This window comes from Artemia franciscana, chromosome 17, assembly GCF_032884065.1.
Source record: "Artemia franciscana chromosome 17, ASM3288406v1, whole genome shotgun sequence".
Taxonomy (NCBI): domain Eukaryota; kingdom Metazoa; phylum Arthropoda; class Branchiopoda; order Anostraca; family Artemiidae; genus Artemia; species Artemia franciscana.
Window position 1 is genome coordinate 14,629,552 of NC_088879.1, and position 25,182 is coordinate 14,654,733.

The window sequence follows — 25,182 nt, forward strand, 5'->3', positions numbered from 1 at the left end:
TGAACCACAATCTTCACGAACAGTATATGAATAAACTATTTCTAAATCATACATGTCTTTTATTTTTGTTTTAGTTGCATTTGATGTGATTTCTGACACATTGGAAGTTACATTTACTGCCGACGAAGAAGATGAAGGGGCTCCAGGTTTTATGATACAAGTTCAACAGGTGGATCTTGGATGTTCGAGTACGATTGGTGAGTAGCCCACATACTTATGATGAGTTCTTTGGGATGTTCTGGAGCAAAGTTCTTAAAGGTGAAACAAACTAAAATATTGTTTTCAGGTAATTAATGCTAACTGTTGGGTAGATTGCAACCCAATCCTAAAAAGTCATAATTTTAAGTGCAATCGGTACTCTTTTTCAAATAATTAATGTTGATATTTATATCCACTTTCAATGATTGAAATGACTCTAAAACAAGCTAAAAAGTTATCCAAGATAAAATTGGAAAACTATATTTGAGCAATTATTTCTTTGGTGATGATAATATAATATTATCTACAAGCCTGATTCTAAAATAAAAGGTTGCCTCTATGATTCGTCTCCTATACTTAAAATTCAGATTTTCATATGCCTCCCAGGGATTAATTTCATTTAGTTTTTGTGTTCTACTACTACCAAAAACCCCTGCAACAAAAAAAAAAATCAACTCGGGCTTTATAATGATTACGTTGCAAATTAACAGCGTGGAGTTCTCTCCATCATCCATCGGCAAAACATAGCTGAAATGCTGCCCTCTGTGATAGTAGGATAAAATGAGAGTTTGACACGTCATTTTTAGAATTAAAGTGCATATATTATCTACTTTACATATGAAGCCTAATTTGAGCAGACATAGCTAAGAATGATGAAATGTAACTTAAAAAGGCTGGTAGTTACATCTAACCATGCAGCCAAACTTAAAACAAGCATCGATTAACATAATTATGGACAGTCGTATCTTATTTCAAAACTCCTACAAGGTTGAGAGTCCTTTGAACTTTGGTAAAAGCTAGGTATCTTAAAAGTATTTTATAGCCAACTATTTCTATATGTTCTAAAAAAAAACTATCACCACAGACAAGCGTGGTGTTGCCATACTTAAAACTTCTCAAAGGCTAGGATACTAACTTTTCTAAAAACTAAAGGATGGCGTACTTTTGTAAGTTTTGTTTAGCCAATTGGTTTGCTATTCATTCATGCTGTGAATATAAAAAGGTAGAAAGCACTTATGCTAATCCACCACACATCAAACTAGAAATAAATACTTTTTGAAAATATATGACTTTGTTTTCGGGGAAGCGCAAATGGCACTTTAGTCTATTGAGAGGTTTAAGGGATGAGGATACCGCTCTTATTTGATTCAATTATAATCTCTTTTTTCCGCAAAGAGAAATATTTTAAATATAGAATTGAATCAAGCTTAGCTTATTCTAATTATTTTTAATATCTAGATAAATTCGATTTGCGTATGGTTAGAACTTTAACTCAACTTAAAATCTATAGGTGCAGTAAATTTTGCTTAAGACAAAAATTCTATCTGGGACAAAAAACTTTAGCTACGTCTGATTCAAATTTTACACATTTATCGATTTTCAAAACATTTTGCAGAATCACACAAAATCTGCTTCTATTTTTTTTTATAGATTTTAACTATAAAATTTTGTCAGGGTTACTAATGGAGATTCCAAAGACAATAAAACATTCTTCTTAAGATGAAAAGATGAAATACTTATCCCCAAAAGAGATAGGAAGGTATTGGGTAACTGAAAGTTAATTTGGATTACTTCCCTTACCCTTAGTTCTCACCCAAAAAGCACCAGAAGCTTGACAAATCCCCTGTCCTCCGCACCGTGTATTTTTTTAATTCGGTTCCGACAAATTCTTTTATTCTTTTTTTTAAGGAATGGCAATTAAACTAAATAATCTTTAAGTGCAATAAAATACCCTATAGTAGGAATGAATTTCCTCATTGATTTTTATTCTGGTTCATAATAATGAACCACAATAGAACTTACTTTTCTGTTGCTAGTGAATTCAAAAATTCCCTATTGCCTTGATCAGTAGATTTCGTTTATGTCACTAAGTAAAATCAATGGATTAAAATTTTCTTCTTTATATTAAATGAAATAAAAACAGTTAAGTTTAGGCTAGTCGTTAAAGTGGGAGAATTAGATATAAGTTATTTATTATTCTTTTAATGTGTCCCAATAGAGCCAAGCTGCCCAAGGCCAGTAGAGCTAAGCAAAAATCTCCTCTGCCCCAGTCTGTTCAAGGTTTAACTTTTTTTCAGTCTCATGAATTTCTAAGTGATGCTGTGAAATAAAACCGTAAAGTTCAGGCTTGTCCTAATAACAGGAACGTTAGATATAAGTTATTTACTATTCATGTTTTGTTAATGTGTCGCAACAAAGCCAAGCTATCCCTGACCAGCAGAGCTACACAATACTTTCGAATGTCCCATTCTGTTCAGAGCTTCACTTTTTATTACGTCTCATGAATTTCTTTATGATGTTGAATAAACTGAGAAAGAAAGAGAAAAAAGTGTACAATATACATTTTTAGAAAGTGTCCAATATACATGTGAAGAAATTAAGATCAAAACTAAAAAAGAGATACCGTCCAAATCACCGCCACCATAAATTACCTCTACTATCACCATCACTAACAACACATCGCAATAAGCAATACTCATACACGTTTATCATAGTTCTACGTTTTTGAGTAATTTCCTTAAACTTGGCTCAAAAACGTTTTCGCATGCTGACTAATAGTCTTTGTAGCGTAGGTACCGATTTCCTGATTCCCTGTCTTTTATTGGGAGTAAAATGTATGATCGGGGGCAAATCCTCCGATGCTTTTCCCAAGAGATTTGCCCAGGTACCCAGTTGAAGCTTGGTCGACACTGGTTGAGCTGGATGAAATACCCCTCAAAAAACCCAGAAAAAAACGGACGAAATTAGGTTTCGATTTGCTTGCTTCAAGAAGCTGCTAAAATCCGAAATGTTACGCATTTTAATAATTTATTATTTAATTTTGGGTATTAGGGAAGGTTATATGTTAAATTACAAATTCTTTTTGTGTGACAAAATTGACTCGAAATGTAGGAGCAAGATGATGAAATTTCAACTTGGAACTGCTAGGATAGGAAAATTATAATGGGAGATAAACAAAATATATCTCTTCTGAAATATTTTGTGGCAATAATTGGAATTTTAATTTGGTTCATTGGGTTTCTCAATGAATATATTGAGCATTTGTTACTCTGATGGTTGCAGCTTCCTCTCTCCCCCACCCCCAAATTTTTTTTTGTTTTTAGCCAAGAGACTTATAAATAAATTATAACTGAATTATAACTATTAGAAAATCAAAAAAATAGAATAAGCGATTGGTTTCCATGAGAAAAATTATAACTTCCATCTAGGTTCTCTTATTACTGTGTTGCTTATTGCTGACTAACCTTTTTTTTTAATCTACATACCTATACTTTTGTGTACTAATTTTATGACTTCGTTGTGTTTTTTTTTGTGTTCTTGGGGAATATCTTCCCTATTTGACACTTTTTATATTGATGCTATGCAACATTTAATTTGCCTTTTGCCTTTTGCCTTTTCCTATTTTCAACATGAGAATTTAGGTAAAACCTGGGGTCATGATTTTAATATTAGTTACTTCCTTTTCAGTTCCACCATCACTCTTGCAAGGACCGCTGCGTTCGGATATTATTCCTGTTTTAGCAGAACCATTAAAAGCAGAAGAATGTGAAAAAAATTTATTTGACACAAATGGCCACATAGTATTGAACTACATAGATGCAAACAGAAATGATCATGGAAAAAACTGTCGCTACATTTTTCACAAAAGCAAAGGTGGTTTAATTTTCTTTTTTTTTGCCTTTGTATAAAAGAAGGATCTTAATTCTAGTCAGAATTTAAACTTTCTTTGAATATTGGACCCTTCAGGCTTTAGTCTTATGATATAAGACAAGATTTATTTCAAAACCCTGTGGGTCATAGCAAAACAAAATACAACTACAAATAAAGTTCGAAGAACAAAATACAGCTTTAAATTATACAAGCCAATTAAAAAAAATCACAAGATCAACATTTTGGACTGACAACAACAATCCTAATACTAAAATACTAACAAACTGTCTCCTCAAACATAATTCCCTATGTTCAATCCCTGCACGAAGGAACTTAAACAACTATTTAATAGCACACGCACTCCTCAACTATTTAATAGCACACATATAGGGCAAAATTAGGGATTGGCTGTCAACCTAAACTTTCCCAAGAATTTTCGTCTCTCTCCTAAATCCAAAGTATCCCCCATCGACAACAAAAACTCTTCAAATCCTCTCTATTCAACCCAAATTTAAAATTAAACTCCCCCCCCCCTCCCCACCAACACTCTTTAGCTTGGGAATCAAACTTCAAAGACATAGATTTCAAAGACATAGATGTGTCCATTTGGGCTTGCCACTCTTGGATTTCTTGGGTTTTTAGGATTTGTTGGACTCCTTCCCATACTGGAAGTCCAGTATGGAAGCAAGTCCAGTAAACCCCGCGTGGAAAAATATTTTTTCTAGAACAGTTTACGCCTTGTCAAATATTTTGCTTCAGTCAGATTATTGAGTTTCATCATTTTTTGCAATTTATTAAATAAATCTGAAGTTTAAAGTCAAGCTTACCATTCGCGACAAAATACTCTTGGTTTGAACAAATTCTATAAAGGGTAATTGTTTTCCTTAGGAATATTGTACTTTTCTCTCAGCTACAGTTGTAAAATTTGGTTCTCACTAAAGTTGGGCCTGAAGTTAGGAAATTCAGGATTCAAACCCACCACACTCATATTCATAAGAAAAGCCATTCTTAGGGGTAAGTTGGCCAGGTCAGCTGTCCTGGGTGCCATAGCTGGGGGTGGCTGGGTTTTGTTTATATTTGAGTCGGGAGGGGGCACTTTAATCAATTTTTCTCTGGGCACCACCAACCCTAGGAAAGGCTCTGTTCATAAGGCCTTGCCAAATATTCTATGGAGGAAAAGGCGATATCGAAAAAGAACCCTACTTTTTGAAAAATATTCAGTCATAAAACAATGTTTTGAACTATTCTACTGTCTGTGTTGGCTTATTAATAATTTCCGCAGTTAGCAGACACATATATCGTCGAAAACATTGTTTTAAAGATATAGTAAATTTTTCGTCTTGATTTCTTTCGTCTGTATTATTGAATTAGAAACTAATTGTGATCTCTGTGTTAGTTTACAAAGCGTTTCCACATCTGACGGTTGAAAATATGCTCTATGGTCGTTGACGATGTCAAAGGCATCGTAATGACGACACTTTTTAAGCATATCGTATACCATCAAATGGACTAAAATATTCCATACTTTTGTCTAATGGACTGGAAAAATTTAAATGAAATGATTTAAATAAATTTAAATGTAAAGCATGGTTACTTAGAGGTCATTGGTATCATTTTCAACATAAAAAAAGAACTAAATTTTTAAATTAAGTCAAATCAATACAAAGCTTTAAGTTCTCATGTAATTTTGCTTATCCTAAGAATATACAATAATGACAACAATAATAAATCTGGGCTACTCTATTAACAGGAGAAGTGAATTAACACAGCGAAAAAGAAATCTCCAAAAATGAATAAATCAGTGAACATTTCCTGCGACAAAACTAAAAAATTATATGCATCAAACTAGCTGAACAAGACTGTGTCAGTGTCAGAATTCCTTATTATCAAAAATAACGATTATAGTCACGACCACAAACATACTAAATTCAATTGCTTTTTATTTTTTAAAGAAATCTTTATTAAATAAAAAAATTTCAGGTTTAGCCATGGCACCATTACACTGTTTGTGATTTATTTTTTTTTAGAAAAAAAGTGTTTTTTTTTCAATAGCTTTGGTTCTTTAACAGATAAACTAAAGGGCTTTGAAAAGACACGACCTTATGCCAAAAATTGCCAAGCGTAAATATCAATAGAAAGCAAATATGTTTGTAAAAAGCTTCCAGCATAAGAGTAAAGCATATACTGACTGCAATATTATGCATAGGTAAGTTTGATTTACTCCCTGGCCATAATGGAATTGTTTTGATGAAGTCAACTCATGATGGTCTATGCTGGATTTTTCCATATTTCCCCTATTTCCTCTATAATTTTAAATCTTATGTCATTGTTTTCTTCTATTTAGGCTACTGTGGTTTGCACCTCCATTTCCATAATTTTTACTTGACACCGTCTACAAATTGTACGAAAAATTTTGTTTCTTTGGAAGGACGACAGTTTTGTGGACGACAGCTTGATGGATCATCAGGTAAATTATATGCTGCCTTGAGCAATCTCTTCACCAGAAATCATGTTTTAGAAATTTAAATTTCAGATGGTATGAAATTTGGCTTTCTTTTTAATAAAGATGACCTTATGTCTCTTAAAATATTTTGAGAAGCATAATTGTAACTAGTCATAGCCACCTAAACTATTTCCCTTCTTAGAATCGAAAAACACAATATTCCACTTTGTTGGCATGGTGGTGTATGGGGTGTGTCATCACCCATGTTTTCAAAAGACCAAAACATAATTTAAACAATTCTAGATGAATTTCTCATACTATCAAAAAAAACATTATCATTGCCAAGATTACTAAAAAGAATTGAATGTGGATTGAAAGTTTAATATATATTGTGATATTCAATCCTGAAAATCTTATCCATTATGGCTAATTAAAGTAAAAAAAGAGAAAAATATTAAAATTTGTTTTATTTTCTGTAAAGTGTAAATTATGTATTGGTCTTCAGAAGGCACAGGGGGGTCACTCCTACTCCTCCCAGCTTCTACTCGTATTGAGTTTGACTTGGTTATTTATTGTATGTTTTGTCCTTTTCGGGTTTCATTTATTTATTGATTTTTTTTTGTGGCCTTACGCTTGAAAAATTATTTGAATTTATTTCTGTTCATCTTTGATTTAATGTAGCTCTTTGTTTTTCTTTGAAAAACTTTTTTGTGGAAAAAGCTTTTGAATTTAAAGTTCTGTTTGTTTTTATATAGTTTCAATTGATATAGTTTTTGTAACTGGTTAAGAAAATAATATTTTAAATGTTTTGGCTTTTCTTGGTATAAATCCAAGTTTTGGCTTACTATTTAAATGCAGGACCAAATTTTTCAGCAATTGTTAATAATATGCGTACTTTTGAAAATCTGGGTACACATGGTATGTTTTGATTTAGTTTGGCACTTCAACTTTCCCTGAAAAATAAAAGCGAACGCCCAACTCTACTCCTAAGACAATACATCTATGCATTCTCAACAACCTGGATGACCAAAAGTCTTTTGATTTAGTTCAATAGCAAGAGCAGAAGTAGTAGTAGTAGTAGTCTTGAAAGTTTCAACACGGTATCCTCAGTCGTTCTTGGAATATTGCTGAGACGAATCTTTTTGACAACCAGTATGTACATAGGTGCCCTTTTATTTAGTTTGAAAGTAACATAAACTTTCCCAAAGAGTATCTACATATGTTTCTACATACCAGTAAACATCCCGCCTGGATTTTGCAACATCCAGGTCTATTTTGACAACCTGGATGCACTTAAACTATGTTAATTTACTTCGATAATAGTAGGAACAGTAGCAGTAGTAGTACTATATGTAATAGCGAAAGTGGTTGTAATATTAGTAGCCCTTGAATTTTCAGCTTAATACCCTAAGGCGTTGCTAGGATATTGCTAATACATCCCTTTGATAACCCAAATGTAAAAAGTGTGTTTTGATTCAATAGGTCAAGATAGTTTTTTTGTGGATATGGTTTAAGAACTAGTTCTGACAAGAGAAATAATCATGCTCGAAGAAAGTAAGCGAGAGAGTGGGGTGGCTGAAGGATAGAACCCCTTTTTCTTTTATTAGAAAGGCAGGATACTTTATGTGTGGCTGTGTATCGTTTTTCTTCTAACCTAAGTAACTTGTGTAATTTTCTTCTCCACCCTAAGTAAGGGTGGACACGGTAGATAGGTCTTTAAATCTCAAAATGTTTTGGAACTGCAAACAATTCAGATTTTTTTTTCTTTTTCAGTTGATGTTGCATATACTTATGATTCTAAAGAAGTCATAATTCCTTACAAAGTGAATGAAGGTCAAAAGGGAGTCTGGAATATATCATATAATCAAGGTCTTTGCGATACTGGTGAGTTTAATTTGACTAAGTATTACGATTGGAAATATTCTTTTCATGCTATATAAAAACTTTTAAAATGCTTTTTCGATATTTTTTATTGGGAGATTTCAGGGGATTGAAGTTCAAAAAATTTTTTTGAGTAGCTATAGCTATATTTTGTTGTTTTGACATTATTTCGAGGTGTTTGCATCATTCAATTTACATGGGAGGATAGGCTAGTATGTATACTGGACTTGAGCTGTAGGAATTGGTCCTGTTTATTAGTAAACCCATGAACCCTCGATAGATTTTTGCATCGTTTATTCTTTCTTTTGTGACGAAGAGAGGATTTGCTGACAAAATGCCTTCTGGAGTCATTTGCTATCAAAATGATTTCTGGAGACGATTCTTAAATTTGAAATACCTTGAAGGGTAAAAAAAAGATATCTTGTTTAAAACCTTATAAATCAGCTCATTTAAGAGGTCAAATTTAAACCAACAGAAAAAGTTAAGAATGAAAAAATAGAACATAAAACGTACAGAAATGTGCTTAAACTCCCATTCGTAAGATAAAGATACCTCAATTTTTACGCTTTCCAAGATTTCAAGTTTCCCCCTCCAACTATCCCAATGTTACCGGATCTGGTCAGGATTTAAAATAAAAGCTCTGAAGCACAAGATCCATCTAAATATCAAATTCCATTAAGATCTATCTGAATTACCCGCGCCCTCCAACTCCTTCAAAGAGAGCGGATCCTGTCCGGTTATGTCAGTCACGTATCTTGGACTTGTGCTCATTCTTCCCACCAAGTTTCATCCTGATCTCTCCATTCTAAGCCTTTTCCAATATTTCCGGTCCCCCCCAACTCGCTCTAATGATGCTGGATCCGGTGGGGACTTAAAATAAAAGATCTTAGTTACAAGGTCCTTCTAAATATGAAGTTTCATTAAGATCTGATCACTCCTTCGTAATCTAAAAACACCTCATTTTTTTCTAGTTTTTCAAAATTAACCCTCCCCCCAACTCCCCAAAGAGAGCGGATCTTTGATCTGTTCCGGTTATGTCAATCACATATCTAGGACTTGTGCTTATTCTTCCCACCAAGTTTCATCCCGATCCCTCCACTCTAAGCGTTTTCCAAGATTTTAGGTTTTCCCCTACAACTCCTCCTAATCTCACCAGATCAGGTCAGGATTTGAAATAAAAGCGTTGATACACAATATACTTCTATATATCGAATTTCATTAAGATCCGATCACCTGTTCGTAAGTTAAAAATACCTCATTTTTTCTAATTTTTCCGAATTAACCGTCCCCCCACACCTCCCCAGATGGTCGAATCAGGGAAACAACTATTTCTAATTTAACCTGACCTGGTTCCTGATACACCCGCCAAATATCATCGTCCTAGCTTATCTGGAAGTGCCTGGAACAAGCAAAACCAAGACCGACAGACCGACAGAATTTACGGTCGCTATTTGTCACTTGGTAAATACCAAGTGCCATAAAAACGATATTAACTTTCTCTAAAAAGGTCAGGAATAGGCCAAATAAATTTTTCATCTGCCACTTCGTATCAAATGGCTATCACATAAACTTGGAAGGCGGCTCATTAGATTTAAAATATTTCCCTTATTTTCTGAAACAAACAGCAAGTATGCTACTTAGCAAAAGAACAAGTAGCAAAAGAAGGGGAAGAGTGAAGAAAAAAATTAGTGAACACCAGTATCGGATCAGGATCCATTGACAATGTTTAATTCAACCTCATAATTCTTTTTTTTTCTATTAGATTTCCAATCACAGTGCTCGCAATCAATTTGGTCTCCTTCTGGATATTTTGTATTTCAAGGAAATGCGTCACATTCTAGTGGTGAACTATTGTGTGATTTCATCATAAGAAGGTTTGTTTTTATTCCTATATTATTACCGATTCTTTTAACCCAACTTTTTGTTTTCGTGCCCAAAACAAGCCTACTTTGCAGGCGTACTTAACAGGAGAGTGAAAATGAGGTTTTAATGCTTTTTGCAGAAAAATTTTCACTCGAAGGAATTAAATAAATAAATAAAAAATCTTAGAAGTTAAAGTGTGTCGCTGAATAAAATATAGCTTCTTTCTTGTACATAAATAATAACGAAGACCACGTCACCTATTCATCCTACAAAAGGCACGTTTTATTAAGGAAGTGTCATTCCAAAGCAGTGAGTGTTTGGTGAATTGTGACGGTGAACATACCTGTGTGAATATACCTGGTGAACATACTTTGGTGGACATACCTGTGTGAACATACTGTTGAACATTATAAAAAGTTTGGTGTTTTGGATATTGGACAATAGGGTGACAACCAGCAGTCAGTTTTTGTGCTTCTGTGTTGAAATTAGTTGTACCTTTAGTACTTCTGCAATATGTTTTCCCCGAATCCTGCATTGAATATAGCACGAGAAACGTTGATCATCTGGTCCATGAAATGTTGTCCTACTCTAATCACTCTGGTCTTACGTTGCCCTACTCTAAGTTGCCCATACTGGACTAGGGTCTACTATGAAGGTCGTAAGATGTCGATTAGTCAACACAAGGTCATACAACTGTCAATGAGGTCGTGATTTGCTGTTAAAAGCAATGCTGTTTCAGTATGGAATGGCAATGGCCCTCGTATTAAAGCGACTGAAAGCTTAATTTTTAAATAAAGAAGAAGAATTTCTTATTGAAAAAGGTGGTCAAAATTTGTAGTTTTTGGGACGGGACTCTGGGAAGCATGAAGGTGGGGTGGGGGGAGGTTGGTATATTGTGACGAGAAAAAAAATTCAAACTTTTTTTCAAGATTAATCATTTCTTCATTTTTGTGACATAATAAGTAAATTAATTTTTGTGTTATTATCTATTGAATATTTTTATGTTAAAAGAGGGTTCAAAGACCAAACTACCCACAGAACTTTCGCCATTTATTTGGCTCTTGAGTTTTTAATACAATGTGGTTGTGTTGCATATTTTTGGTGAAGTTATAAATATCTGAATCCAAATCAATTAATTTCTCATTTTCTACATTTTTTTTACGGAATGGTACAAGCTTTAGTGAACTAAAAAGGATTTGGAGTGCTTTTGTTGTCGGACTATTCACTGCAACAAACAGTAATTACGGAGTACCCCAGCGTAATGACCAAAACAAAACTCTAAAAAACAGGAATTTTGATAACAATCAGTATAACCTAAAGAACTGGTCTTTAATGCCAATTCTAAATATATAAAGTGCATTAGACTTAAGGCTATTCATCAAAAGCTACGAGCCTGAAAAATTTGTATCATATTGGAAAAATGGGGAAAACACCACCAAAAAGTCAAGAAGTCTTAATGGAAATCACACTATAAGATTTAGCTACTATCAGATCCCTGCTGTAGAGGTCTTAAGCTCCTATCTACAAGAATGTAAAATTATATTTAATAAATATAAAGCCAATGGCAAAATCAGGTTTTCAGTAATAGAATGAGGTTTTATTTGGCCCTAGCAACATGGTATGCAACTTTTAAAGACCTCAAAAAGGCGTTTTTATTTACATGGGAGTACCTTGTGAAAGCTGATTTTTACTCGGTTGCTCCAGATAGCTTCTTCTTGTAGAATTCAAAAGATTCTCCAACAAATATCGGATGGAGTGTTTCCAAATGACGTTCAAGCTTAATAGGAAGTTTACATTAAGTAGCTGAAACTTTAAAACAAGTTGTCCACTAAGGTCGTTCTTCATTATTAATTTCAACAAGTAAAGCCATATTCTAAATACCTGTCATCATACTTTTTTGTACTTTGAAATCTTTGCCTTTTTTCCTTTTGCTGTTTTAGAACTGGGTCCCTATCTTCAAAATTTTGGGCTCTGGAATTATTAAGAGTCCAAAAGTTTTCCATTTTGGAAAATACACTTTAAAGACGAAATTTGACTAAATATATTTTGAAAAATTTAATAACAAACATTAATGATTGAAGACAGTCAAGACATTAACTAATCAAGTAGCCATCTCACGCATAGGTGAAATATAATGCACTGAAAACAGTAAAATGTATACCTGAGAGGTAAGTCACAGGTTGGCTCACACAGATGGGTTCGCTTAGAATGGGATGACGTCTTACACTTTTGGTTGTCATGGCAATGTGGGCCTATCCTTACATGTCACAGTATATAATAACGTGAAAAATCGATTCACAAACCCTCTGATTTAATATCTATTTTATTCTATCAGCTGTTACATTTTATGCCTTGAGATCATCTGCAGTCAACAGCGATTCACTAAAAATTGCACAGCCCTTTAGCGCCCTACGGACACACTTTCGGAAACACTAGACAAGAGAAACAACGTGTGCCTATTGCCCCACAACAAGACCTCCACCACCAAGTGTGAATGCAACCTGAGAATCACGATTTTCAGAGAAGTACTTCCCTTCACTAACTTTGGCATGACATGACTAAGCTCCACTTTAAGTTTAAGGGGTAAGTACATTCAGGCAAAAGAATTGAAGGGAAGGGGTGTTTTCAAAGGGTGTTGGCTTTTTATTTATAAACAATGGGCAAATTTCATAGCTGGTGGACCTCCCTCCAGGGGCTCTGGGGGTTCATATCATCTCCAAAGACATCGTTATTGGACCTTTCAACAATACTGAGTAAAATGGCTAGCTCAAAATTTTGGTCTGACGACTTCGGTGAAAAAAAAGTGGGAGGGGGGCTAGTTGCCCACCCATTTTTGGTCACCTAAAAAGGACACTAGAAATTTTAATTTTTATTCAAATGGGTATTCTCACAATATTTAGAGCTTTTGGTTCGATGCGACCCTACCTCCCCCCTGGGGAGAATAAAAAAAAGGAAAAAAGAAAATAAACATAATTTCATCTTGATTCTTGATCTTTCTTCTGGCAAATAATACAAAATGCTAAATTTTCGAATATGGGAGCTTGGAAACTCTACAGTAGGATTTTCTGATACCCTGAATCTGATGGTGTAATTTTCAATAAGGTTCTATGACTTTTGAGGGATGTTTCCCCTGTTTCGAAAATTAGGCTAGTTTTCTCAGGCTCTGAGGTTTTGATGTGTAACATTAAACTTAATGAGTTAAATATATTTGGAATAAGCATAAGAATCCAATCCTATTGATGCATCTATTGTTATTAAGGTTTTATTTTTTAGAATTTCGGTTAATATCGGATCGAGTCGCTCCTTAATTACAGTTCACTACCACGATGTGTTTGAAGACATGCCTTTAACATTTACCAACAGAGAAGGAAGATAAGTTAAATATATTTGGAATAAGGATAATAATCCAATCCTTTTAATGCATCTATTGTTATAAAAGTTTTTTTTTGGAATTCCAGTTAATTCGGCCGAGTCGCCAGTTAATTCGGCCGAACTGAAATTCAAAAAAAAAACTTCTTTTGATGCATCTATTGTTATAAAAGTTTTTTTTTTGAATTCCAGTTCGACCGAATTAACTGGCGACTTTTTAACTGGCGACATTTTACTGTTTTCAGTGCATTATGTTTCACCTATGCGTGAGATGGCTACTTGATTAGTTAATGTCTTGACTGTCTTCAATCATTAATGTTTGTTATTAAATTTTGTAAAATATGTTTAGTCAAATTTTGTCTTTAAAGTATATTTTGCAAAATGAAAAACTTTTGGCCTCTTAGTAATTCCAGAGACCAAAATTTTGAAGAGAGGGACCCAGTTCTAAAACAGCAAAAGGAAAAAAGGCAAAGATTTCAAAGTACAAAAAAGTATGATGACAGGTATTTAGAATATGGCTTTACTTGTTGAAATTAATAATGAAGAATGACCTTAGTGCACAACTTGTTTTAAAGTTTCAGCTACTTAACGTAAGCTTCCTAGTAAGCTTTAACGTCATTTGGAAACACTCCATCCAATATTTGTTGTAGAATCTTTTGAATTCTACAAGAAGAAGCTATCTGGAGCAACCCAGTAAAAATCAGCTTTCACAAGATACTCCCATGTAAATAAAAACGCCTTTTTGAGGTCTTTAAAAGTTGCATACCATGTTGCTAGGGCCAAATAAAACCTCATTGTATTACTGAAAACCTGATTTTGCCATTGGCTTAAGATATATTAAATATAATTTTTGGCGAGGACACTTGAAAATAAGCACGAAAAGCGCTCATGTCAAACATCACAATGAGTGTGACATTTAAAAGCATGACAGGTAATATAAGTGACCAGCTGCTTTCGTCATTAAAAGCACTTCAGTTGGGCAAAGCAACTGAAAATAACGACAACACACATTTGATTTGCTGCATTAGATTTCGTAGTGAAGGCTGTTGTGTCGAGAACGCATTATTGAACATGTTTTTGAATTAATACATGTTTTGATTTCACCACACATGAATAATTAAAATCAAATTTGCGTATTAAATTTTTTTGGCTAAATGGCTTTCTCATAGTTCTGGTCTAACTATTTTGATAAAAAAAAGAAGTGGGGGAGGAGGTTTAGTTGCCTTCCCATTTTTGGTTACTTAAAAAAGCAACTAGAACTTTTTTTTACGAACGTTTTTATTAATAATAAATATACGTAATTTGCGAATTAACTTACGTAACGAACTTCTATATTTGTGTATTTTTATTACGTATACAAGAGGGTTTCCCCCTCGTCAATACCTTACTCTTTACACGAAAGCTTGAATTTCATCCCAATCCTTTAAGAATGACCCCTGAATCACAAAGACAGTAGAATAAATAATTGAAATTACTAAAAATACTTTAGCGTAAAGACCAAGGTATTGTGGAGGAGACGAAAGTCCTTATATAAATAATATTTTCTGATCGTTTTCATTTTAAATCCTGCTTCTTACTTCCAGTTGAAATTCTTTTTATTTATTTATTTTCTCATTGTTTTTTTTTAGATAATGCTAGAAAATCCTGCGTCCCCCTTCATGGAAATGTTCTTCCCTAATCATAAATTCCTTGATGGAAAGATCCTCCCACATAACCCCTTTCCCCGAACCACCCCCACCCCAACGCGAAAACGTCCCCCTGAAAGCGTCTGTACACTCCCCAATAACCATTACTATATGTAAACAATGGTCAAAGTTTGTAATTTGCAGCCCCTATTTAGGCTTTTCCTTGAGTGCAAGTCAAAACTATCCGTTTTTGGCCGTGAAAAGAATTATATGCATCATGTGTGAAGCCATATGAGGAATATGAAACATCATCTTTCCTCCATTTTGGGATAAGGTCAGCACTTTCTGTAAAAGGACAAAACTATAGTGTTTTTGTTTCTTCTTATTTTTATTTTTATTTTTAATTCTTATTTATCTTATTTAATTCTTATTTTTAATTGTGTTAAAAAGGTAGTCCTATAAGTAAATCGTGTCATTTAGTAATTAATTTTTTTTAGGTGGAGTAAGAGAGTGTGCAAGGTTCATTTTCATTATGAAAAATTTGAAATCCCTGGTGAAGGGTCTTGCACTTCCAGCTACCTTGATATTGTTGACCATAAAATGTGCGGAAGTCTGAACGGAAGAAAAGGTAGGTCCTAGATGAGTTATAGTTCAGTCATAGATTCAATATTTATTGCTGAGCAATGGTTCATTTTTGGTTTCTATCTTCGCATAGTAAACTAATTCATAAAGCTGTGTTTCCTCCTACCACTTTGCTCTCCTACCAATCTACTAATCTCTGTTCGTCCTAAGTTTTGAAGCTGCTTCTTACTTTGAGGCGAAAAAAAACTTGTTCTTTTTAAAGTGGTTTTGATCCGTTTTCCAAACATTGCCGAGAAATCTACCTCCAACCTGCATTGAAAATTCCCCACCCCTGTCCCAACACAAAACCTCTCTATGGGAAATTCCTAAGCGTAAATCTACACACTTTGCAGGGAATTTTCCTGGACAATTAAACCCTTGGTAAAAATTTCTCACGTATAATTTTCTGCGGACAATTCCACCTGGAAAATTCCACTTATTTCCATTTGAATAAAGACGTATTTTTTTTTAGTTTCTAAATGATTTCTGAATCATACCAAAAATTTTCACCGTGAAATTGTTTTGCTGTAATTTTCTCTCCCCAACCCTTCCAATGCAAAATGTCTCCCGTGGAAAGTTCCCCAGGGAAAATTTCTACCGAGGAAAATTATTACCCTTACCACGAAAGAATTCCCTAGCTAATTCTTTCCCGGCTGGAAATTTCACCTGTGCAAATCTCCCAGAACGTATTCATATGTAAAATTGATTCTCTTACGAAAAAGTAAGACAAATAAATTTTTTTATAAGAAATCTGGCAAATTGTCCCGTGTATATTTTTCTTGAAAAATTCACTCCCGAAGGCTTTCCTTGAAAATGGAGTAGCATCTAGTGATTTTAGAAAGAAACTCCCTAAACGCATTGTGTTTATTTCTTTTTTTGCTTTTGTTTTGTTTTTCTCCCCAGGGGTGATTGTATCAACCCAATGGCTCTAGAATATTAAGAGAGGGCTCAATCGAACGGATATTAAAAGCTCTAGTGCCCTTTTTAAGTGACCAAAAAGATTGCAAAACAACTGGACCCCCTCTCACGCCCATTTCCCCCCAAAATTATCTGATAAAAATTTTGAGATAGCCATTTTATTCAGTGTAGTTGAAAGATCAAATAATTGTGTCTTTAGGTGTAAAGTATGAAATAACTCCCACAGTCCATTGGGAGAGGCCTGTTAGTTATGATATTCGCCCTTTGTTTACGTATAATATTTGTTATTTTGAAGTATATAGACATTTTTTTACAGGGGAGGCAGTGATTGGGGTAGATTTCTATGGGTAGAATCTTCTTTTGGAGGGAAATTTCTGGGGGGGTGATTATTCCAGGGGAAATGATAAATCGGGGGGATTTGACAGAATTAATATACGAAATTATTTTTAATTGTCTTACATTCTCTTTGCCAAATCTTAATGTGGAGATGTAACGGGGAAATTATCTAGGGGCTTTTTCGCGCGTTATGATTTCTGGTAAATAATTTTTCGTGGAAGGGGACATTTCTGAAGTGACTGAGAAACCGATTAGAGATTAAAGTCTTATTTAAATGAAAGAATGCCGAGGAAAATTTTTCAGGCTGAATCATTCGCAAGCAATTTTACAGGGAGGGAGAAATCTCAGTGAGGATGAAACTGTCTGGAGGGGATTTGACAGGTAGTGCACTTACATTGGATGAAATTTTCACGGAGGAGTTTTCTGTGAGGGGGAGGGGCATGTTCCATAGAGGGTAAGTCATATTTACTGGCATTATTCGAGAAACGGACAGAAATTATTCCATATATGAACGGTTGCCCCCTCCTCAATACCTTTCTCTTTACGCTAAGGCTTGACTGTTCATTAAAACTGAAACACGGGGGCTGTGTAATAAGAATGGGAAGTTTTTTTCAAAAGTGCTAAAAGCTTCAGCGTAAAGAGCAAAGCATTGAGGAGGGGGCAACCCTTCATATGCGGAACAAATCTTCCAAAATTCAAATACAAATTTTGTTTGAATTTTTATGTACGGTGAACCAAATTTGAGCCTGCATTGAGGAATGGACAGCCCCTTTCATATACGGAATAATTTCTGTTCGTATTGAGTTTTAATGTTGCTGCTTACTTTCAGTTAAAAAACTTGTTTCTTTTATTTACTCATAAAAAGAAAACAACCAAGCAAGAGGTGACAGACTTGATTATAATCCACACACAACATGACAAAGCTTTATATGAAGCTTTTATATGAAGACATTCAAAAACATTAATGTCGAGAAAATCACGAAAATTTAAGTTTTAACTAACAGAATAAGGAGGATTTATACGATTTAAATTGTATGTATACTGTGTTAAGAAAGAATCTTAGAAACTTGGAGTTTTCTTGAACCTTGTACCAATTAGGATTTACATAAGAAAAATATTACATAAGACAGCAGACAATTAAATAAATATACAATAAACGAGTATATCAAACAGTTTATGGTAACGAACTTTAAGTAAGGACCGATCCGGCTCAATAATAACCGAAACCCTTAGAAACGGAATGTTATTGCCACCAAATATAGCAAAAAGAATTGACTTATTATGCTGATTCTAAATATATAAGTTTCATTAAGTTTAGTCTTACCCGTAAAAAGCAACGAGCCTCAGAAAATTTGTTTGATTTTCGAAAAAAGAGGGAAAGACCTCTAGAAGTCATATCACACCATCAAATTCAGCAAGTCAAAAAACCCTACTGTTGATGTTTCAAGCTCCTATCTACATAAATGTGGACTTTTATAATTTTTGCCAGAAAAAAGACCACGGATGCGCGTTATTTGTTGTTTTTCATTTTTATTTTGCATCGTATCGATCCAGTGGGCCTAGAACGTCGAAAGAGGACCCATTCTAGTGGAAATACAAATTCTAATACTATTTTTAAGAGACAATAAATTGGAGGGTAACAAGGCTCCATCCCATGCCACTATTTTTCCCAAAATCGTCCAATGAAAATTTTGTGATAGCTATTTTGTACAGTATAGTTGAAAGGCCCAATAACTACGTCTTTAGGGAATACATCACCCCCTACAACCCCTCAAGAAATATCTTTAAGCTATAAAATAGGCTCATTGTTTACGTATTGTATGTGTTATTGGGAAACATTCTTTCTTTTTCAGGTGGGGAGGGTAGGACAAATTTTTCTGCTGCTGTTTTTTGCACGGAAAGGGAAATTTTCCATGGAAAGCGACGTTTCTGAATGGTGAACTTTTCAGGGGAAATTTTGCACTGGGGGAATTTACCAGAATTCCTATACGGAATTTCTTTATTTGTCTTGCTTCTTCTTTACCGATTCAATTTTACGCGTGAAAATGTTAAGGGTAATTGTCCAGGGTAGAGTTTGGCCAGGATTGAATTCTCCCGAGGATGTTTCCGTAGGGAGGTGGATTTTTTCATTGATGTGGAGCCAGATATCTTGGTGCTATTAAAAAAACGATCAGAAATTATTTAAAAAAAACTTGTTTTTTCAACTGAAAATAAGGATCAGTACTAAAACTTAAAACAAACAGAAATGATTACGTATATGAGAGGTATTGCCCATCCTCAATACCTCGCTCTTTATGCTAAAGTTTGATTTGTTTTTCTAAATTCCTTAAGAACGACTCCTGAAACACAAGGGTCACTTAATTAGAACAATAAGTAACCTTTTTTAAATACCGGAAAACTTTAGCGTGAAGAGCGAGGCGTTGAGGAGGGGGCAACCCCCACCCCTCATATACGTAACTCTTTCTGTTCATTTTAAGTTTTAATGTTACTCCCGACTTTCAGTTGAAAAAACTAGTATTTTTATTTAACTTTTTAGAGAAAGAAAATTATCATTATCTGATTTTTACAATATCTGGGGTGGCCGCAGGGCACCAATTGTTTTTCTTGTCCCAGGCCTTGACAGGTCTAGATCCGTTCCTATATTATTGGACATATTTATGTTTAATTTTTTTCTCTCATGTCTAACTTTCAATGGAGTTTGAAAGCATGCGTAGGTCCTGTGCGAACTGACTATAACTGCAGCTTCACCATTAATTTGCAATTGAGCTATCTGAGCTACGGTAATGGAGTTTTTTGTCATAATAGCGAACGTCAAAAATAACGTTGAATATAGATGTTACTGCAAAAGTGACACCAAAATAGTATATCTATCAAAACTCCATATTTTTGATCAGCATCATCAAAAGAGATGCAGAGATTAAGATGCACTATTTTGACGTCAGAATTTTTTCTAGTAATAATGAGGCTATGTTAATGCTCTTTAATTCTATTAATATTGTGTAGCGAAGTTATTTTCTTTTAAAAGTATATGAACAGGGGTGCCAGAAACTTGTGATAAGGTATGTAGTACCATTATCTTACCTTATTTAATCGGAAAGTGTTCCAGTCAATATTTAATGAAAATAATGACGTGATGTTTTGCAACTAGTACCTAGAATGAGTGTTTTTCCAGTGTCAAAGTCAAAACTGGTTAGGCTACCGATTCTTATGAAAGAGTATGTAATAGGTTTTTCTTTATTTCTGACGTCCATGAATATGTCTATGATATATATTAATATTCATATTTGTGTGAGTTACAAGTCAGTTACAAATCAATCTCAAAGCTAAAGACCCCTTTCACTGTGTCAAACCAAGTGAGGATAGAAATCTACACTACTATAGAAGGAAAAGAATTAGGTAGTGAGACATTTCTTAAAAGAGGAAAAATTAGACCCCAAATCTGTTTTTAAAGTTTAGTTGCCTAAACAATAAATCCAAATTTTAGTTTCAGTCCGATTCCCACTAGACGCTGAGGCACTACGATTCCGATTGAAGTTAAATAGTACAGACGTTCCTGACACTCAACTAAGAATCAGAGTCAAGCAAGTTATCTGTCGATAAGTAGCTATTTTGTTCATTCTTCGTGTATATACTCTATTTATGCTTATTAAACGTGACTTACATATATTGAATGCAAGGCTTTATTGTTTTGTAAGACTTTAGGCTGTTTTCTAACATGAATTAGATTTATTTAATCTATGGTTTGTTGTTTTGTAAGACTTTAGTCTGATTGTTTTTTCTTGAGAAATACTAGAAACCATACCCTGCTTTCGAATAAGAAAGCTTTCAAATGAATTGACTAAAGTATGCGCAACGTGTGCATTAACGTCTCTCTAAAGCATTTTTCAATTCCCTCCTTATAATGTTTAAGCGACCCAAACTATCTAACGATTCAACAGGGTAAAAGTACTGGCATTATACTGGGTAATCTAATTTATATTTTCTTTGTCATGGTCTATGTGACAGGAAAACAAAATTTGAAAGAAATAGTTTGGGAAACCTGGATTTTTCTTTATGATACAGAAGAACAGTCCCCCAAGAAATTATGAAATATAATGATCATCATTTAAAATTGTAAGAAATATTTTATATCATTCCATTAAAATTGTCCTATCTCATAGCGCATGAATAGAGACTTCGCATACATTATTTAGGCATTTGTTTAGTTTTTTCGTACAAATACGCTTTTATATTTGACATGTAGTGTCTGTAAATTGGTCAAAATGGAAAAGGATAGAAATTAGAATTCTTAAGATTTTGGCTGGGTCATACTCTGAAGTAATCTAAATTCCTACAGACTTCCATCACAACTGACCAAAAGCATAAGTATTTCAAAGGTTACAATGTCGATCAGTTTCTAGATTTAACTAGATGCTCAACAGGTTCTAAACTCTCAACCGGTTCTAAACAACATTTAGTTTAGCGTGGGTAGATGTAAGGATTTCATGTTGTAGGGATTTCACACAAGGCGGTTCTAATAGCGTACTTCTTGTTTTTATCTTACACTCTTTTCACAGGTTATTACAATCCTTAGTATTGGACGTGATCGTCTCTTACTAAGTTGATAGCTATAGCTGCAACCCGGATTGTTTTGATCTGACACTTTTTTAGGAGTTATGGGCTATTGTATTTCTTAGTATTGGACGTGATCGTCTCTTACTAAGTTGATAGCTATAGCTGCAACCCGGATTGTTTTGATCTGACACTTTTTTAGGAGTTATGGGCTATTGTATTTCTTAGTATTGGACTTGATCGTCTCTAATTAGGTTGTTAGCTACAATTGCAACCCAGATATAAATAAAACCATGATACGGATGATATTTACATAATTCCCATTTATTAATGAAACTTTATTCACCCTGTAAACACACAATGGTGTCAAAATGGAGCATACAAGGAAAAGAAAAAAAAATAACAAAAAAGGAAACAAAAGGCAACATCACTAGGAAAAAACAATTATAAAACTACAAAAAAAATCAAAAGGCAACACTAATAAGAAAAAACATATATAAAAAGACACTAAATAAACTATTTGAAGTATCTAAACTCTGTTCAAAACGCAATCTACGCTCACAGACAACAGCATACGGATCAATAGCTCCACATATAGAAACCATACACCGGTTTTTGGCACAAAGAGATACGCCCAGTAGGAACTTGGCTTACCGAAAGAAATTTGATCGACAAGCTCTTTTATCTGACGTGCTAAAAAAAAACTCCAAAAAGGCAACAAAGCTAACAAATAGGGCACAGAAAATGCGTTGTAAATCTTAGAAAGCTTACTCCTTTTATAGCATGCTTTACAAGGAACAAGCAGGCCGTATGCCTTGCAAAGTTTTTCACCTAGAAACTCTAATAAAAGTGCTCGACTATGCTTTAGGTCACTTCTAATGGATAATCCAAGGTAATTTATGCTTGGCGACAGCTTAACAGGATGACCATCAAGACAAACGATATCGGGGATGGATCGATTGCGTGACATACCATTTAAATAACTTCAACCTTTTCAGCATTCAACTTCAGCCCTATTTTCTTATATTCGGAAAATAAAATTTCAAAATTTTCCTCAATGTCAGAAATGGTCTGACTGAGACTCAGGATATCGTCAGCATAATTTAAAAGTGACAAATCAAGGCCTCGAAAAATAAATGATGTCTGAACTTTCATCTGAGCCTCTAGCACGCTTTTATTATAAAATGGAGGCGATGACACCCCGCCCTGCCTAATACCTTTCCAAATACGAAATATAGTTTTTGAAATAACAAAATCTTTTTGAACAGGCACTTTAACAAATACATGAAGTTTACTATACGTATGTTTGTAAACACGTAGGATTGAGCGATCAAGCCCATGGTGGCTGGCACTAAGTAGTAGCTGAGGATGTATCCCCACATCAAACGCCCGTGATACATCATGACCAGCCATTATAACAACATCCTTATTTTCTTCCACGTCTAACAGAACATTTGCAATAACTCGGTGGATATGTTCACGGTTGTAGCTTTTTTTAAAGCCAAACTGATTGTCTGGCATGGAACAAACTCGGTTATTCTCATCAATAACTAACAGCTCTAATAACTTACAAATTACCGGTGAAATAGTTATGGGTCGGTACGAACTACATTTACTTTTGTCTCTTTTTTTTCTTAGCCACAGGGGTCACAATACCAGCACAAAAACATCAGGAACTAACCCACTATGATATAATATCTGGAACAGTATTCCAAAATGGTGTAACAGATTTAAATTTCCATGTACTAGATGCAAGCCACAGAACTGGTCAATTCCACATGAATATCTTTTCTTAAGTTTCATAATACATTGACTAATTTTTCCTAAGTTTATTGTAAACCCTGGACCAGATTCACAATCACCCAAGGCTATATCCAACGCTGAGGAAAATGCATCTTGTAAAGAAGTATCAGGGGGCGAAAACTCACTTGTGTAATATTTTACCCAGTCATGTTTAGAGGGTGAGGTATAGTCATTTGACTCGCATTTGGCATTAATTTTGCCAATGAAACGCCATATCTCATTAGGGTTTTCTAGAAGCATATCACTACATTTATCTGTAACGTCTGCCTTGTGTTTACTAAGGATCTTAGGAAAATTACGCTTAGTATAAAGTCTAACATTGGTAACAACACCAGACCGAGGTCTGCTACAATCGTTCCAAATACGATACCAGAATTTAGAAGTTTCACTTGCTCGTACAAGCTCGGGGTTAAGAGACCATCTAGGAACTTCAGATGTAACGCGTACTTTACGTTTAGGCACAGCAGCAGCTTCTGCGCATCGCGTGGCATGGGTAAGCTCAGAACAGTATATGTTTAACAGAGTCTGTTTTATACTAGCTGATATATCCGCATTCTGCTGAAGGACCTGGAACGGTATTTTAATGTTCGCCAAAAAATCCTTTTAATTTTTAAATATTTGAGTTATTTGGGGAGAGTATATACGTGCATAATAAAAAATACAAATAAAAAATACGCAGCACTTAAAATAAAAAATAATTTGTAAATAATAGTAATTGTCTACGTCAGTAGGGACCTAACAGCTCCCTTTATTGTCTTTCTTTTGAAGGCCGTGCCAACTGTTACGGGGGTATTCAATTTAATATGATGTTAGCTGTTACGGAGGGTTATTTAGTTAATAATGAGGTTTAGCATCAGTATAATATGAGGGATCTTCGATTCTAGATTATTTCATGGGAGCTTAATAGTTGAGGGATTAGAATAAAAGGACTATGCAAATAATCTCTTAAGACTGAAATTAAGACTTGAGACATCATATTAAATTGAATAACTTCCCCGTAACAGTCGCATCATATTAAATTGAATGACCCCCGCCCCCGCCCCCTGTAACAGTAGAACAGAACTCTCCTGGCTCTCGGCTTCAAATCTAAATTGCATACCAAGACCAGATTTCTAAATCTGGTCTTAATTTTGCCGTTAGACCTTCTTTCAAAGCGGTACTATAATGTCGCAATGTATCTGGTATTTCCTGAATATAGTGTGTGGTTTAACCTCTGTGGTTATTCCCCTTTCACAATATATCAAAGATTTTCCCATTTAGTTCGTTGAATTCAAATAGACCAGATTGTTCTTTATTGTAGAAATTTGATTCTTATTGGCTAGTTAAAAAGCAATATCTTTGCTTGCAGTAACAAGAATAACAAATAATTCGAACTCGCGCCTAAAAGCACGTATCTTACAGAATAATGAATTTAACTTTGAAACCTTTGGATATTTAAAAGATTCTTATTTTGAAATTGTTTAAAGGGAAATGAATGAGGGGTTCGGTCTTGACTTTTGTAGAAGAGGGGGGACTGCAGGCCAATATGTCACATCTCTTCTTAGTTTGAATAGTAAGAGACGAATTTAAGAGAATCAAGCAGGTAAGTAAATAAATATTGCACAATACCCAGAATAGTTTAACGATCATATTACTGCACTAAAACTAACGCTAAAACTATTACTCAATATTTCAATTACTATGAGCACGCGTTCGTCCCTATTATAAAAAAATGAGAATTTACTCATAAATTTCAGTTACTATATGCTAGAGCTTGTTCTTTAATATAATGTTGAATACAAAGGCACGTAAATGTGACAAAGTCCTGATGTTGTAATAAAATAAGCTACTACAGTGTCATAGAAAAATGTATTTTTTGTACAAAATTGATTAGATTTTTAAAATATTTGTTTCAATTACAAAAGACACTAGATGTGGCAGTTT

General features: G+C 34.3%; 1 protein-coding gene across 3 annotated transcripts in view; it reads left to right on the forward strand.

Moving 5' to 3' along the window:
- LOC136037903 (cubilin-like) overlaps positions 1-20,571 on the forward strand; it is a 70,603-nt gene extending 50,032 nt beyond the window's left edge. For all 3 annotated transcript variants that reach the window (XM_065720759.1, XM_065720758.1, XM_065720760.1), the window contains 7 exons: positions 75-197; positions 3,667-3,852; positions 6,194-6,316; positions 8,066-8,176; positions 9,936-10,047; positions 15,528-15,658; positions 20,390-20,571. In XM_065720759.1, the coding sequence (XP_065576831.1) occupies positions 75-197; positions 3,667-3,852; positions 6,194-6,316; positions 8,066-8,176; positions 9,936-10,047; positions 15,528-15,658; positions 20,390-20,505 (902 nt within the window). In that variant the 3' untranslated portion in view covers positions 20,506-20,571. The remainder of the gene's footprint in view (positions 1-74; positions 198-3,666; positions 3,853-6,193; positions 6,317-8,065; positions 8,177-9,935; positions 10,048-15,527; positions 15,659-20,389) is intronic.
- The last annotated feature ends 4,611 nt before the right edge of the window (positions 20,572-25,182 follow it).